The sequence below is a fragment of the Callithrix jacchus genome, chromosome 7 (genome assembly GCF_049354715.1).
Source record: "Callithrix jacchus isolate 240 chromosome 7, calJac240_pri, whole genome shotgun sequence".
In the NCBI taxonomy this organism is placed as follows: domain Eukaryota; kingdom Metazoa; phylum Chordata; class Mammalia; order Primates; family Cebidae; genus Callithrix; species Callithrix jacchus.
Window position 1 is genome coordinate 146,404,005 of NC_133508.1, and position 17,209 is coordinate 146,421,213.

The window sequence follows — 17,209 nt, forward strand, 5'->3', positions numbered from 1 at the left end:
TGAGAGGCCAGGGTCAAGGAAGGCTCACTGTTATTAGAGAGGGCATGTTTAAAAATACAGGTTAAAAAAGGGAAGTTGAAGGCTGGGCATGGTGGCTTACATCTGTAATCTCAGTACTTTGGGAGGCCCAAGGCCGGAGGATCACTTGAGGCCAGGAGTTCTAGACCAGTAAGACCAACATAGTGAAACTGCATCTCCACTAAAAATACAAAAAATAAGCTGGGCATGGTGGCAGATGCCCATAATCCCAACTACTCAGGAGGCTGAGGCAGGAGAATCAATTGAACCTGGGAGGTGGAGGTTTCAGTGAGCCAAGATCATGCCATTGAACTGGATCCGGAGCAATGACTAGCTCACAGCGAGGACGGTCCCCTCCCTCGGCAGCTGTCACCGGAGCTCCAGAAGCCAAGAAAACTATATAAAAGCGGCCGCCAGATGGAGCCCGACAACCGGCGACGACCAGGTCCCCAAACCTGTCACCGAGAGAGATCCAGATGGCAGGGCGGCCCGCGGATGGCAAAACCGAAACCGTGAGTCGAGAAAGTCTTTCCGAGGCCGAAAACACAGCCCCTCCACCCCAATCCCACAGAAACCGTCCTCCAAACGTGTCTCTGCGTAGACCCAGACAGGCTCAAAAGACAAGCCCACGACGTGTGGGTGTTTGGACATGCATCTCGGAGGGAGAAAGAAAACACAGGACTCGGTCGCGAGTCGTTCAGGTGACAGAGAGCCACAGAATGAGGACACTTTCATAATCAACCCGGGGGTGGGGAGGGAGGGGATAGAAAAAAGACACATGGAGGAAGGAGGGAGGGGAGAAAGAAAGCAGGGTGGGGGGGAGGAAGGAGTTGGAGAAAACAGAATTTTACTGGAGCCTGGGTGACAGAGCAAGACTCTGTCTCAAAAAAAAAAAGGAAAAAGGTGGGCGGTGGGGTGGGCTGGGGGGAGCTGTACTATCCCTGTTTTAATGGATATGAAAGGCCATGAAGTTGATAATGTCAGTAGAAGAACCAACCTTGAAGAGAAGAAACAAGTCATTCCCTGGGACTAAAGGAAAGAAAATAATCATATATGTAAATAAAGGTAAGATCATAGCTTTATTACATTTGTTGAAGTTTAATAATTACCTTAAGCTCAGTAAACAATTATAAGCATTTTTTATTTATTTGCTTTTTAATCATCAAAACAATCCTATGAAGTTATCACTATTATTATCCTCATTTTACAGCTGAGGAAACTTTACAAGGGGGCCAGAAATTCAAGGATTTCTTGGTGGCTCACTCCAATGTATTCAGTCAAGTGGCATGTTCATCTACTAGAAGGGAGGAGCAAGAAACACTGGGGCTTGTGGCTGAGATAAACCAGTTTCTCAGCCTCAATACTATTGACATTCGGGCCCAGATAATTCTTTGTTGTCCTGCATGTTGTTGCATGTTTAGCAGCATCCCTAGCCTCTACTCACTGCATGCTGGTATCACACGCATACACACCCACTGCCATGACCATCAAAAACGTTGCAAATGCCAAATGTCCGAGGGGCAAAATCAACCCTGATTGAGAACCACTGGGACAGATGTACAGAAGATGATGTATAGCATGTATAGATATACAGCATGATGAAACAGAGGACCTAGCCCTTTATTGAGAAGAGAAATGAAATAGTAAGATTTTTGGACTACATTTGGAAGAAAAGCATCATATCACAAGTTTGTTTTCTGATTCTGTATAAGGCAAAGTGAGTGAAGCAAAAAGCTTTGGATACACAGAAGCCAGTGAAATCAATGCATATTTTATGTAATTAAGACTGGCACCTGTGGTTTGTTAGGCCTCAGCAAAAAACGTCCATAGCAAAAGTGTGATATCCATGGTATGTGGTTATCCTCCCATTTTCTGTGGCATGCACTTCATAAATCCCAAGAAGTATGGGTTTAATGATAAATGCAACTATGCTAACTGTATGTTTTTCTGGACTCAGATCTTTACCTTCACATCCATCATTTAATTCAAGCCTGCCAGATAGAAACTGACAAAATATTAAACATTATTTGTTTTCTCTTACTGAATTTAATTCCATCTCTTCACAAGAAAAAGATTACAAAAACCGGTCTCCCCAGCCCCTTTTCAAATACACTTATACCCACAACTACACTCCCTTGCTGCTGCCAGACCTTATAGTCTCTTAGAGAAGACTGAAGTAAAACAAAGACTGAAACAAAGACTGACTTTTTTCTTAACCCTGGTGAGTCAACTGGTTAAATGTACAGCTGTAGAATTGAGGATTCTCCCAAAATACAAGAGTAATTATTTATATGGTCATTTGTTAAGCTCAGTGACAATTCTATACCGTATAGTATAGTATAGTATAGTATAGTATAGTATAGTATAGTATAGTATAGTATAGTATGGCATAGCATAGTATGGTAATTTCTATAGTGTCAGGTTAAACTGAAAATATGTGGTGTAATTAATGTGTGGGAATCAGAGCACTATTCTCTGTATCAGACAAATGGCAAGAGCACACACAGGAAAGCTAGGCACTCGCCCTGAGGCTGGGGCCTTCTAAAGCAAGCTCCTGTGCAGGCAGGCCTTGTTTCCCAAGCTATGGGACACCCTTGGAGAGAGCTCCAGGTGAGCCTTTACCAGCGCCAAGGAGACCCTTGGAATTCCCAAGAGCTAACCAAATTTGGACACAGCCCATTGGAAATTGATTCACTGCAGAGAACAGGAGGGTTATTAACTTTGCAGTAATGCAACCAGGCCTTCTGCGTTTTCGATTGAGGGCACCACCTAGGCAATATGGTAAAGTTTTATTATTTCTCGGTAGCAGCTCACTAATAGAAAACCAACGTGAGGAAAGCCTTACAAAATAGGGGTCATTTCAGTGAAGCAGTGCCATCGAAAAACCGTCTGAGTCCCAAGGGGAGCTTGGAAAGGGCTGAGGGGTCTTCTCCACTCCACCTGGGCCCATCTCCTCCTGGCCCAGAGGGATGCCCAAGCCTTCCATTCCTTTCTGTAGCTCACTGATGTCCACTATCCCACCCCCTTGGTGGTTCAGCTTCTGGAAGAGATCTTCAAAAAGACAGTCAAGAGTCATATTCCTGGACGGCCAAGGTGGGCAGCAGGAAGCCCCACTGGGTTACAAGGCACCAGGGATCCTGGACATGAGGGAAACCTGCAGCCAGCAGATGCTGGGTTCGCGGGGGCCTCCTGCCTGTGGCTGTGCTCCCCTGTGGCTGGCAAAGCAACTACCCAGGGAACGCACCCGGTGGGAGGCTCTGGGTTCCAAGCCATGGGCTAGGGTCCTAGTTGGGGATCTGCTTCTGCCAGTCTTGGCTGGGAATCATCCTTTTTTGGCCCCTGGTTAATGTTTGTCAATACATTCCCAGACAGCATGGTGTTAATTCAAACTATAAACTGGCGGAGGGTAGTCTCATGGCTACGGATTTTTAAGAGATTTTTTTTTTTTCTTTCAGTTGCCCTCAGGTTAATGTAGATAAGCCTCCATGTGGTCTTCCTGGGCCAGCTCCAGCTCCCTTCCTCTTACTAGGCCAAGGCTTCATCACCTGTCCCTGTGAGGTTACTGAAACCCAAACCCCTTCACAACCAAAAAAGAAAACATGACTTCTTTTTATAATTATAAAAGAGGGAAAATAAGCTTTCTAATAACATGATTTGATAGTGCATGTGTGTATAAGCTGTAAATATATACACACAAATTGAGGTTATATGAACAAAGAAATTTGGAGCCCATCGCTCTCGTGTAATGGGAGTGAACACTTGGTTACTGGGCTAGATGAAAGATTTGGTGAGCATTTCAGGAGTCTATAAACAGCAGCAGCCAAGGGCAGCCACCAGAAGCACTGCTCAAATCAAGGAACAGACCAGCCACAGATCTGTGCTTGCTACTAGCACGGACAACAAGGAACCAACTAATGCCAACCAGTGGACTCTAAGGGTCCACTTCTTGGGCAATTTGCCCCAATGCCACAAGGTCAGAAATCACATCCCTCCTCCAAATGCCCTGATGCTCTCTTATGGAGAGAATTAGTGAGCAAAAACTTTTTATCAGAGAGGAAGTAACAATTATTGAGCGAATTCAGTTACCAGTCTAAGCTTTAAAACAGTTATTTAACTTTTTTTTTTTTAACCGTTATCCAACAGATGGGGCTCAGGGTAAAGATCAGTTTGGGCAAATAAGGTGCATTTTCTGCAAAGATCTGAATTTTAGTATGCACTGAAATTTAGAAGGCTTTCTCCTATTATTATTCTGCATTCATGTTTCAAATCCTCTCCCTGTGAACAAATGTTGCTCAATATTTCCTTATGATCTCTACTAATATTGCAGCAACAAGACTGAGGGTGAAAGCCAACACTTAAGGATGGCAGAGCAGAAAAGTAGAAACCTCTTGATAGCATCACTGAGCCAAATTCTGGAACCAGGCTCCACTGGGCTTCTTTGGACAGTAGATAAATTCAACCTATTATTTAAGCCACTTTTTATTAAGTATTCTGTCACTTGCAGCTGAAAATATCATCATAGAAGAATTATAACTCATAGAATAATTATAAGCTGTGTGTAAGTATGCTATGAGAACAGAACGGGGAAGCTAATATATAGGGGAGTGAGGGAAAACTTCTCTAAAACTTAGGTTATAGTTAAGCTAAGACCTGAACAAGAAAGAGGTGTTGGCCAGTAAAGAGGTGTTGGCCAGTTAAAAGTCCTTGCACTTTTAACATTCCTGAGAAGAAAAAGAAATTGGAAAATTCAAGGAACTAAAGCAAAGCCATTGTGACTTGAGAATAATTAACAAGAGAAACAGTGGCACAAACTGAGATTAGAAATGCAGGTAAGGACCCAATTATGCAGAGCACCATAGCCCATGTTAAAGATCCTGGCTTTAGCCCAATAGCAATGTAAGCTAGATCAGTCAGGATAAATTAGGCTATGCTGTAATAACAAACAACCCCAGAATCGTGGTTGCCTACAGAGGCTTAAATCTCATTTATGCATGTGTCATAGGTCAGCTGTGGGCTCTGCTCCTGGGATGTGATTGTCCTTACTCTAAGGCCAATGCAGACACTATCTAGAACATTGTTGGTAGCCACAGCAAAGGGAGCAAGAGTGTGAAGAAGCATGCTGTGGTTCTTAAAGCTTCTGCCTGTAGGAGACATTTATTATTTTGTCTCCTACAGGCAGAAGGAGACAAAATATTAAATGTTAAAATAAATAATAACAAAATTATTTTAATTTATTATGTACATTTGATTGGCCTTCCTGACCTCAAGTCTTCCTGCAGGGAAGCATACTGAATATTGATGAACAATATAAGAGTCTATCCCAGAAACCATTTAAGAGTTCTTGGCAGCAGAATAACATGAGTTATTTCACAGCATTAAAGATCCCTCTAGCTGCTGTGTAGAAAAAAAAACACAAGAGCCACTGCAGTGAGATCAGTTAGGAGATTCTTGGAGTGGTCAGTTTGGATTAGAAGGGGGGAAGTAGAAAGGTAAATAAGCAGACAGATCAAGAAATATTTTAGAGGTGAAATCAAAAGACCTTAGTGAAGGACTGGATAAAGGGAGAGAATAGTACAAAAATAACTTTCAGGTTTCTGGCATGAGACATCATGTAGATGGAGTTGCCAGTCTCTGAGATGGAGGAAATTGATCAACAGTTCAATTTTAGACATATTAAATTTGACATGTAAGTCATGCAAGTGGCAAAACCTCAGGCACAGCTCAAGAAAGAGGTCTGTGCTGTATATACAAATTTGCAAGTCAATGGTATAGTTAAACCTTTTAAAGCTATAGGAAAGAAAGTAGAGGGCCAGGCACAGTGGCTCATGCCTGTAATTTTATCACTTTGGGAGGCCGAGGTAGAAGGACTGCTTGAGCCCAAGAGTTGACCAGTCTGGCCAACCAAGCAAGACAAAAACTTTTTAATTTTAAAATTGTCTCTACAAAAAAATTTTTTTAATTAGCCAGGCGTGGTGGCACCCTTATAGTACCAGCTACTGGGGAGGCTAAGGTGGGAGGATCGCTTGAGCCTGAAAGGTTGAAGCTGCAGTGAGCCATGATCATGCCCCTGCATTCAAGCCTGAGTGACAGAGTGTAAAGGAGAAGAGGACCCTACACCATGTTCTGAAAAGTTCTAAAATGTAGATGTCAGATTGAGGCAAAAAAGTCAGCACAGTATAGTGGTTAAGAGCTCAGTCCAAATTCAAGCTGCCTGGACTGAAATCATCTTGGGCAACTTACATAAATTATCTGAGCTTCAGTTTCCTTATTGGTACCAGTTCTGTCTGAACACTGTGTTATAAGTATTAACTAGAAAAAAATACAAGGCCTGACACATGGAAAGCATTTCATAAATCATAGTTATTGTTATTTTTATTAAAAGAGACTGAGAAATTGCCTTCAATGAGTTAGGAGAAGCAGGAAAGTGTATTATTAAACCATGAGAAGAGGCTGTTATTAGAACCAGAGAGCTTCTCAAAATGCCAAGTGCTGCTTAAAGATTATGATGAAAACCTAGGATTGAAAAATGTCTTTCAGATTGGCAAGAAATCCATGTTTTCGGTGAATTGGTGGGGCAGAAATCAGATTGGGGAGAGCTAAAGACCAAATAAATCCCTACCTTATATTGTGCATAAGAATAAATTCCAGGTGAAGACATACATGTAAAGTGCAAAACCTTAAAACATTATGAAGAAAATCTGGGAAAATAAACACCTTTGTGATCTCAGTGTAGAAAATGTGTTTGACATTAAAAAGCATAAACTAGCACATGATGAGCAGCTGCAGCACTAGAAAGATGACAGAGCAAGAGCAAAGAAAAATCCCTTTGGTACCAGAAAGTCTACTGAAAAAGAGGAAGATTTATCAAGTCCTCAAAACCACTCAGGAAAAGAATTCACTTTTACCAAAAAAAAAAAAAAAAAAAAAGGGAGAAAAGGGCTCAGGTATAAGCAACTGGAATCCTTCCTACATGGTTTCTGGAGGCCGAAACACAACAAGGTGCCTCTCAGATGACTAGCAATGAAACCTCATGCCTTGGATTGCCGGATACATTCCTTGGCCTTTGTTGTACATATCCAAAGGAGTAATAGCATGAGTTTACTTGTGCAGAGAACCATTGCAAGAAGAAAATGGTTCACCTAAAGAAAAATTTTAGTGGTGTCTTTGTAAGTCACCCCCAGAACCTAAAACTGCTGCCTATATTGGAATCTTATATGACCCAGGGATTTTAAAATCTGAAGCCTGTCTTGAACTCATCTTGAAACATGGAAAAGGTAAGGTCAAGAATAAGACTATCTCTCTGTTAGACAACACAGTGATTGAGAAGCGCCTGAAGAAGTTTGGTGTCATTTTCTTAGAAGACCTCATTCATGAAATTGCCTTCCCAGGGAAGTTATTCCAGGAGATCTCCTGGTTCTTGCATCCTTTCCAGCTCCTGGTGGCCCATTACACTACTGAGAATAGAGTGGGCTTCTTCAAGGAGATGGCTCACCTGGCTTTCAGAGTGAATGCCTCCATCAGCTCACCCACCAACTGAACTAAACCCAGAATACCTGAATACATGGTGCGTTGGAAGTATGTATTTCTGGTTTTCTGAATTGTTATCAAAAATAACAATTAGAATTGTATCTTGAGGGAAGAGTATTTCCTGCTTTATCTTCAAAAATTGGAAGAGAAGAGTCAATGAAAAGGCAGCAAGTTATGTTCATGGCAGGCACCTCTTATCACAGTCCAGTTCCAGGGAAACATTCCAGTGTTTCCTACATTGGCTCCTACCTCCTCTGAAATAACCACATACCATGAAAGAAGTACTGCTTTGTCACATCTTCTATCCTGGGGTTTAATGTTGGCAAATGAATAAGGCAAGCATTTGCACAAGGCTCCCTAAGACTCCTGCAGCAGTGGACCAAGCCCAAGGACATAATTGAATCTGGGGGTTCCTAGGGCCTTATTTTGAAAAGACTTGAAATACTATTAGGACGAAGGGCAAAAAACAAGTGGTCAGTTGTGTCTCTGGTGAGTCTATCTTCCAACTTAGAAGTCTTTGAGAGCCCTCAGACTTGGCTGGCTCTAAGTATATCAGCTGGCTTTTGTAACCTAGCCCACAAGTAGCTTAGTTTTTTCCTCTAAAAGCTCAGGATTTGAGAATGAAGAACCCCTTCACCAGAAAAACATGTATGTACTCAAAATTTTGCTTGCAATTTTAGGATGTTTAGACCCTTCTCCTCAGAGACCTATGCACCTTCTGTGAGGAAGTCCTGCTCTTATCAGGATTGGTCATTCAGGCCCTGGTCTTGCTTATCTCTGGTTCCATGTTCTGTGGAAGACCAAAGCTTACCAAGATAGCTTTCTTCCCTTTATGGTGGCAGAAGGTGTTGCTCCCTGCACCTGGGAAATGTCCATTGTATCTTCCCTTGGGCTTCAGGATAGAATTTCCTGGTTTCTCTGACAATCAGCACTCTCCTTGAAACCCAGATCAAAAAGGAATGAACCATTTTCTTGGTTTGGCATGGATTAAAATTAGTGGTGTTTGGCTTTTTGGGCCCCAGCAGGCAGGTTAATTAACATTTCCTTGCATATTCTAGTCTCCAGTTGTTGATATTAGTAGTAGATAGTAGATCAGCAACTGGGCTTCTGTAGATTTTAATCCTGAAAATAGAGGATCTGACACTGTTGTGTTTTTCATCAGTGTCAACCCCTCAGTGGGCCTTCCCACTGTTCCCTTCATTTTGTTGCCTTCACTTGCCATCTGAGCAGTTGGTGAGGATGTGCCAGGCCTAGGTCACACTTGGAAACATACTTAACTATGTATTCCCTGGGCCTTTCAGGTCAGTTTTCTTGCAATTTTGGCTCATGGGGCCCTCAAACATAACTGGGAAATTGAGCTAGAGGTATAACAATGCCTTAAAATGTGTCAGTCTATGAGTAATTAATTAGGTTGGTTGGCTCCAGAAGTAATCTGCCAGGAAGAGATGCTATAGATGTTACTCTTACACTGTAGTTAAACATTGTGAAATCAGATTACTTTAAAATGATGTATCACAAAGTCATGGGGAAAAAAGCAGTTCTGAGTATGGAGACCCAGGGCTTACATCCCAGCTCTGTCTTATACTAAATATGGGTACAGTGTTTTAACTCTTTGTCTGTAAAATGGGAGCTAATATCCTCTAGCCTGTTGTCTCAAATAATAGTTAAAAGGATTAAGCAAAACAATAGTTTGTAATTTATAATTCTATACAAATAAAAGATATTATTACTTAAAATATAAATCTTCAAGTTTGCAATCCGGTCTTTGGAGAAAAAAATCATAAATCATAAAATACAAATTTGGTAAAATTGAAAACATCTCTGCATCAAAATACATCATGAAAAAGATGAAAAATAAAAGCCACAAAATAAAAAAATACAAACCTAACAACTAACAAACGATAGTATTCTGAGTATATAAGGAATCCTATCAATCAATAAGAAAAAGACAAATGATGTAATTAATAGGCAGAAAGTATGAACAGGAACCCCATAGGACCTATAACCTATCCATGTTTCTATGTTATCCTCACCTCATTGTGTCCTCTTTTCTTTCCTTACTCTCACTTAGATTCCATTATCCATCATCTTAACCAATACCTTACATATCCCTTTACTTCTGATGCTTCTTTAATTCTTATTCATTTGGCAAAACCATAGCCTTGAGTAAATCCCTGCAACTTTACCTTTACGGCTGACTGCAGCTATCAGCACACTTCTTCCAATACAGCTGAAAACCAGGTACAAATTTGGTTAACAGTTTGCAGATTCAATGGCGGAAAGATGAAGAGGGCCAATAAAATGGCTCCCACATCTTCAGTGAAGAATGAAGCACTGTGGTAAAGTGAGGATGTAAGGATGTCAGGGAGAGAGGATCAGAAAGACAGGATGTGAGAAGAAGAGATCTGAAGAAGGTACAACATCATTTTTATGGAGACTGGGAGACTATGTTACCAGAGAAACTGAGTAAGATTTTTGGGCACTATGAGCACCAATTTGTGATCATGATTTTTTAGGATATCAATTTGTGAAATCTGCAGTGCATCAAGTAGCTCACAACTGAGCAGTGATCTTATGTAGCTTTGGTGGACCATTACATACATCAGCACCTTTTGTCAGACTATACCAGCAGCCTCCACTCTGCAATGACATGCAGTTATTCGAGTCTACTCTCCGAGATGCTCTGTACCTATCGATTCCTTTTAGTGTATAGAGTTTATGCATTATGGAGCTGAACAACTGAGGGAGCCAGGATCCTGATGACTATGGAAACTTCATGTCATCCTGGACTACATAGGTTTATGTGTGAAAGAAATAAACTTAGATCAGACCTTAAGACAATGGTATTTCAGGTTTTCTCCAGCACCTGCAACTGATCGTAATTCTAACCAACAAAAAGCCCCAGTTAATAATGTGCAACTATTCAGAATAACAGATAACCAGAAAAATGCCCATGTTAAACCACAGTAAAAATGACTATCAATAGAAATTGTTAATTATATTTAAGTCAAAATAACTAGCATTTATAAAATCAAGAGATTAGAAATATCTGTTTTACCAACTTTTATAAATTCACATAGCAATGATATTTATGAAATAAAGAACTTTATAAAATGATAAATGAAGACAGCAATAATTGTGCAAATTTCCTCAACATTTCATTTAGCCAGTATTTTTTGAGTGATATGCAATATACTGGCTGCTAAGGATATAAATATAAATAGTCTCTAACTTGCATTGAGGAGCTAACAGAGACTTAAACAGATGACTTTCTTTATGTTTATTTTCAATATGAATTTTTACTTATGAACAGATTTTATAAATTTAGTAAATGGACAAAAAATATTTTTTTAGCCTTGGAAAAGACACCAACTTTGGTGGGGAAAAAGGCTAAATGTAATTTCGCTTGCTGATCAGTAGAGGGTGATAGAACATCAAAATGACAGCTTAAACATGCCTTTAGACCATGTTGTAAGCATTTTTCTATAAACAGTTCATTCAATTAGTATTTGTCCACAAACTCAGTAGCATATTTAGCTATGAATGTAAAAGTACATAAGAAATTATAAATAAAATGCATTCATGATTTGCAAAAGCAAGGTGAAAAAATTAGCAACTTTCACTTATTCCTGTTTTATTATTCTTTTTTACATTTTTTTCCCTCCATGTTACAATATCAGGAAAGCTCATCATCCAAGGAAATACACTGCATCAGCTTTTTCTCATAAGTGTTACAAATACAGTTTGTCTTATTGGTATCTTTCCATGTTAATGGTCATGTTAATGAAAGTCAATGTGATGTATGCATGGCAACAACTATGGCTGTTAACAAAACAATGATAAAAAAATAAGATAAAAATAAATAGAAAAAAAATGATAAAAATCTTTATATCTGTGGGTAGCATCTTTTTGAAGCATGAAATTTGATAACCTTTATGTCAGTTCTTTTGACAGTAATATGTCATATATAATATTCACATGATAAAACTCTAAAATGCAACTACAGCAAAGCATTTTTCATTAAACCATAGTGTATTTTCTACAGAAGGAGAAAATGGCTTTTCTTCATCAGAATATATTTTGTTTAAAATTATTGTGAAAGTGCCTCTTATTTATTTTATTATAGGCAATTAACTCTTCCTTTTCAAGGGTGTCAATTGGCAGTTATTTGTGGAGCACACACTAGGTGCTCAATTTATGTGTGCACAGAGAATGAGATTTTTGAGACTTTGAGTTAGGCTAGTATGCTGTATTAGTTTCCTAGGACTGACTTAACAAATTTTAGAAACTGGGTGGCTTAAAACAATAGGAATTTAGTGTCTCACAGTTCAGGGGCCAGAAGACCCAAATCAAGGTGTTGGCAGGGTTGGTTCCTTCCAGAGGTGTTAAGTGAGAATCTGTTCCCTGCTTCTTTCCTGGTTGCCAGAAATCCTTGGCATTCCTTGGCTTGTGGCTGCATCACTTTAGTCTCTATCTTCATCATACATGGCATTCTCTGTGTGTGTCTGTGTCTTTTATATATATATATATACACTTTAAGTTCTGGGATACATGTGCTGAACGTGCAAGTTTGTTACATGTTCCATGGTGGTTTGCTGCACCCATCAACCCATCATCTAGGTTTTAAGCCCCACATGCATTAGATATGTCTCTTAATGCTATCCCTCCCCTTCCTCTCTACCCCCCAACAGGCCCCAGTGTGTGATGTTCCTCTCCCTGTGCCCATGTGTTCTCATTGTTCAACTCCCACTTATGAGTGAGAACATGCAGTGTTTGGTTTTCTGTTTCTGTGTTAGTTTGTTGAGAATTATGGTTTCCAGCTTCATCCATGTCTCTGCAAAGGACATGAACTCATTCTTTTGTATGGCTGCATAGTATTTCACAGTGTATATGTGCCACATTTTCTTTATCTGGTCTATCATTGATAGGCATTTGGGTTGGTTCCAAGTCTTTGCTATTGTAAATAGTGCTTCAATAAACATACGTGTGCCTATGTCTTTATAGTAGAATAATTTATAATTCTTTGGGTATGTACCCAGTAATGGGATTGCTGGGTCCAATGGTATTTCTGGTTCTGGACCCTTGAGGAATTGCCACATTGTCTTCCACATGGTTGAACTAATTTACACTCCCACCAACAGTGTAAAAGCATTCCTATTTCTCCACATTCTCTCTAGCATCTGTTGTTTCCTGAATTTTTAATGATCGCCATTCTAACTGGCATGAGATAGTATCTCATTGTGGTTTTGATTTGCATTTCTCCAATGACCAGGGCCTGTTGCTTTTCTTTCAGAGATGCCCTGCCCAGAGAGAATGAATCTAGAGGGGCAATCTGGCTACAACGGTTTTGCCACACTGTGGTGGGCTCTGCCCAGCCTAAACTTCCTGGAGTCTTTGTTTACACTGTGAGAGGAATATCACCTACTCAAGCCTCGTAATGGTGGATGACTTTCCCCCACCAAGCTCAAGTGTCCCAGGTCAACTTCAGACTGCTATGCTGGCAGCTAGAATTTCCAGCCAGTGGATCTTACCTTGCTGGGCTCCATGCAGGTGGGATCTGCTGAACTAGACCACTTGGATCCCTGGCTTCAGCCACCTTTTCAGGGGAGTGAACAGCTCGATCTCACTGGGGTTCCAGACACCACTGGGGTATGGAAAAAAAAACTGCAGCTAGTTGGGTGTCTGCTCAAACAGCTGCCCAGTTTTGTGCTTGAAACCCAGGGCCCTGGTAGTGTAGGCACCTGAGGGAATCTGCTGTTCTGCAGGTTGCAAAAACCATGGGAAAAGCACAGTATCTGGACCAGACAGTACCATCCCTCACAGCACAGTCCATCATGGCTTCTATTGAATAGGGGAGGGAGTTTCCAACTCCTTGCACTTCCCAGCTTCTGCTCGCCCTCCATGAGCAGTGAGACAGTGCTGCACCCACTGTCTAACCCGTTCCAATGAGCTGCACCAGGTACCTCAGTTGGAAAGGCAGAAGTCACCCACCTTCTGCATTGGTCTTGCTGGGAGCTGCAGACCGGAGATGTTCCTATTCAACTATCTGGCCTGGAACCCCGCCTGTGTCTTTACACAGCCTTCTTGTAAGGATACCAGTCTGTAGATTTAGGGCCTACTCTAACCTAATATGACCTCATCTTAATGAATTATTTCATTAGGTCTGCAAAGACCCTATTTCCAAATAAGTTCACATTCTGAGGTTCCAGTTTAATATGAATTTGAGGGGACATTATTCAACCCAGTACAAGTATAGCAATGCTATTTAGTATGTCTTCAAATAAATTTTAAAAGGGAAGAAAATTCCTTTATGGAAATATAATATGGATACTAAATATGTTGTATTTAGAATAGACACATCCCAAAGTACATTCGGATGAGTATTTTATTTTACACTATTTTGATATTTATGTGTTTATACCTTGCCTTGTTCTATACGGGTTTGGGGGTGTCTTATGATAAAAATACATAGTTTATAATATGCAAAACATAAAATGTATGCTGCTTATTATCAATAGTGTATCATTTTTATTAACACTATGAAATTAGAGATTCAGTAATAAATGAAGATATAGTTTCTTGATCTGGTTATCTGTCAATGGACATGTAGGTTGTTCCCACGTCTAGGCTATTGTGCATAGTATTGCAATGAAAATGAGAAGACTCTAGAGAGGAAGAGAAAAAAGATCACCTACCAAGGAACAATAATACATCAAGCTACTGCTTCTTTCCCCTACCTCTGCCTCCAAGGAAGAGTCTTGTCCACCTCAGCCTCCCAAGTAGCCAGGACTACAAGCATAAGCTACCACACCCAGCTCATTTTTGGTATTTTTTTGTAGAGACAGGGTTTTGCCATGTTGCCCAAGCTGGTCTTGAACTCCTGGGCTAAAGCAGTTCTCCCACCTCAGCCTCCCAAAGTGCTGGGATTACGGGTATAAGCCACTACACCTGGCCTAAGATTCTTATTAGTAATACTCCATGCTAAAGACAGCGGAACAATTCCTTCATAGTTCTGAGGGGAAAAAAATGTTTGAATATAGAATGTTGCACTCCACCTGACTATAAATCAATGTGAAGGCATACTAAAGACATTTTTAGATCTTCAAGTACTCAGAAATTTCATCTCCCATCTGTTTTTTCTGATGAAGATACTTTTGGAGATATTCCAGAGAAATGAAATGCAAACCAACAAAGAGGAAGATATCGAATACAAGAAAGAATAGAACTTGTCCAGGAGTATAATGAGAAATCATTTCAGGGTGACAACTGTGCATGGGGTTTACAAAACAATCTAAATCGGAAGAGGGAGTCAGTGGGTCCCAAGTATAACATTAATACTATCTTCAGAAAGAAAAATGAAATGTAGTTTACAAAAAAAATAGAGTGACCATGGAAATAGATGATATCAGTGACATGGTGAAGAAAATATATATGTCTTCTCTCAGCAAGATAAAAGAAAGATAATTGGAAGTTCTAGGAAAAACAAACAACAAGAATTATATAGAAAAGTCAAGATACAAATATGAAGCCAGGTAAAATGTGGCAAAATTTTCAGCAATTTCTATACTTATAAAAGAGAATTTATTTAATTTAGACTCTAGAATATCCTTCTTCAAAAAGCCCAGAGGGGATAGTCTTGGACTTATAAAAAATGAAATGTAGTTTTTGCATATTATGTCTATGCAATGCATACTAATTAAATAGTCATAACACAAATTGGGGGGGTTGTGTTGATTTTTTTAACTCTCAGAGTCAAACTGTAAGCAACACATGAAAGATGGGTTACAATAAAGAAAGAATTTGTCATTAACCCTGAAAACATAAAAATAAAAGTCTAGGCCACACCTGATGGCTCATGCCTGGAATCCCAACATTTGGGAGGCCAAGGCAGGCAGATTGCTTGAGCTCAGGAGTTCAAGACCAGCCTGGGCAACATGATAAAACCTCATCTCTACAAAAATTAGCTGGGCATGGTGGCACATGCCTGTAGTCCTATTTGAGAAGCTGAGGCAGGATTGCTTGAGCCCAGGAGGTGGAGGTTGCAGGGGGCCAAATTCACACCACTGCACTCCAGCCTGGGTAAAGAGCAAGATACTGTCTCAAAAAAAAACAAAACAAAACAAAACAAAAAAACCAGACAGACTATTATGGTAGGTGGAAGGGTAGAAGGTGGAAGAAAGGAGAAAAGGGATAGTCTCATCAGTGTACCTCCATAATGTGACCTCTTCTCACCAACGCCACGAGCACCTCCTGGTCAGCACTACTAGCATCTCTGTCTTGATGACTGTAAGAGCCATGCAACTACTCCCCTGCCTCCCACTATGACTTCTTACAGTTCTCAACATGGAAGCTATACAAATCCATCTGACCACAAGTCAAACCATGTTACTCCTCTGCTTAAAACCTTGCAATGGTTTCTCATTGTACCCAAATCAAAAACAAAAATTCTTTATTTTGATCTACATGGCCCTATATCATCTCACCCTATCTCTCTGACCTCATTCTCCACCACACTGCCCTTTGCTCACTCCATTCTAGCCCTGCTAGCCACCTGTAATCCTTGAATGTGCCAGGTGCACTCCTTCCTTGGGGCCTTTGATGTTGCCTCTGCCTGGAACTCTATTCCCCAAAATGGTCACATGAATAATATCCTTCCTGCCCTAGAGTCTGCTCAAATGTCATCTCAATGAGGTTAAATCTGACCACCTGATTTAAAATTATTATTCCCACTTTCTGGACTCCCGAACTATCTTCTCCTGTATTTCTTTTTTTTTCTATGTTGAATTTATTAATGTCTACTGTATACTTTCTGTGTCTGAACACCCCTACCCTCAACTACCATGTAAGTGCCAATGAGTCTGAGAGCTCTGTTTTGTTCGCTGAGCACTTAGAACAGTGCCTGTCATCATAGTAAGTACCCAATAAATAATCATGAATATATAAATATAGCTTGGGAGTCAAGAGGCTTTATATATGGCTGATGGAACAAAAACTAGAGGTTTAAATGTATTATTTAAAGTTACAAAAGCAACCAAGAATAAAACTGCAATGACTATCAAAAATTTGGAAAGGGTAGCTAAATCCTTGTTTTTATTACAGAGAATAACTAAAATACATAGAAACAAAGTCTTGAAAGATATACACCAAGTTACTTGCAGTTTTAACTTTGCAGGAGGCAGATTAAAGGAATAAAGGGATAAAAATCAGTGATTAAAAATTGTCATATTGGCTGGGTGCGGTGGCTCGTGCCTATAATCCCAGCACTTTGGGAGGCAATGTGGAGGATTGCTTGAACCCAGGAGTTCAAGACCAGCCTGGGTAACATAGTGAGATCCTGTCCCTACAAAAAATGAAAACATTAGCCCAGCATGGTGGCACACACCCATAGTTCCACCTACCCAGGAGGCTGAGGTGGGAGGATCCACTGAGCTTGGAAGGTCAAGGCTATAGTGAGCCATGGTCACACTACTGCACTCCAGCCTAGGCAACAGAGTAAAACCCTGTCTCAAAGAAACGTAATTCTTTCATCAAAAAAAGGGTGGGGGTTTTCCTCTGGAAAGTGGGACTGGGAAATGTGACAGACAGCTGTTGTTTTTCAGTATAAACTCCTCAGCACTACCTTATTTTTACTATGTATACATATTACTTTGATGAAAATTAAAAG

The 17,209-nt window shown here is 40.3% G+C and overlaps 1 protein-coding gene across 1 annotated transcript; it reads left to right on the plus strand.

The window, feature by feature from the left end:
* Positions 1–444: 444 nt before the first annotated feature.
* LOC144577067 (uncharacterized) lies at positions 445–16,493 on the plus strand. Its single transcript, XM_078332688.1, has 3 exons — positions 445–719; positions 981–1,083; positions 12,839–16,493. The coding sequence occupies exons 1-3, from the start codon at positions 495–497 to the stop codon at positions 12,952–12,954; spliced, it is 444 nt and encodes a 147-aa protein (XP_078188814.1). The 5' UTR covers positions 445–494; the 3' UTR covers positions 12,955–16,493.
* The last annotated feature ends 716 nt before the right edge of the window (positions 16,494–17,209 follow it).

Coding starts and splice junctions, on each gene's coding strand:
- LOC144577067 (XM_078332688.1), top strand. CDS start 495: ATGGCAGGGCGGCCCGCGGATGGCAAAACCGAAACCGTGAGTCGAGAA. Junction 720..980: donor CTCGGTCGCGAGTCGTTCAG/GTGACAGAGAGC, acceptor TGGATATGAAAG/GCCATGAAGTTGATAATGTC. Junction 1,084..12,838: donor AATCATATATGTAAATAAAG/GTAAGATCATAG, acceptor CTTTTCTTTCAG/AGATGCCCTGCCCAGAGAGA.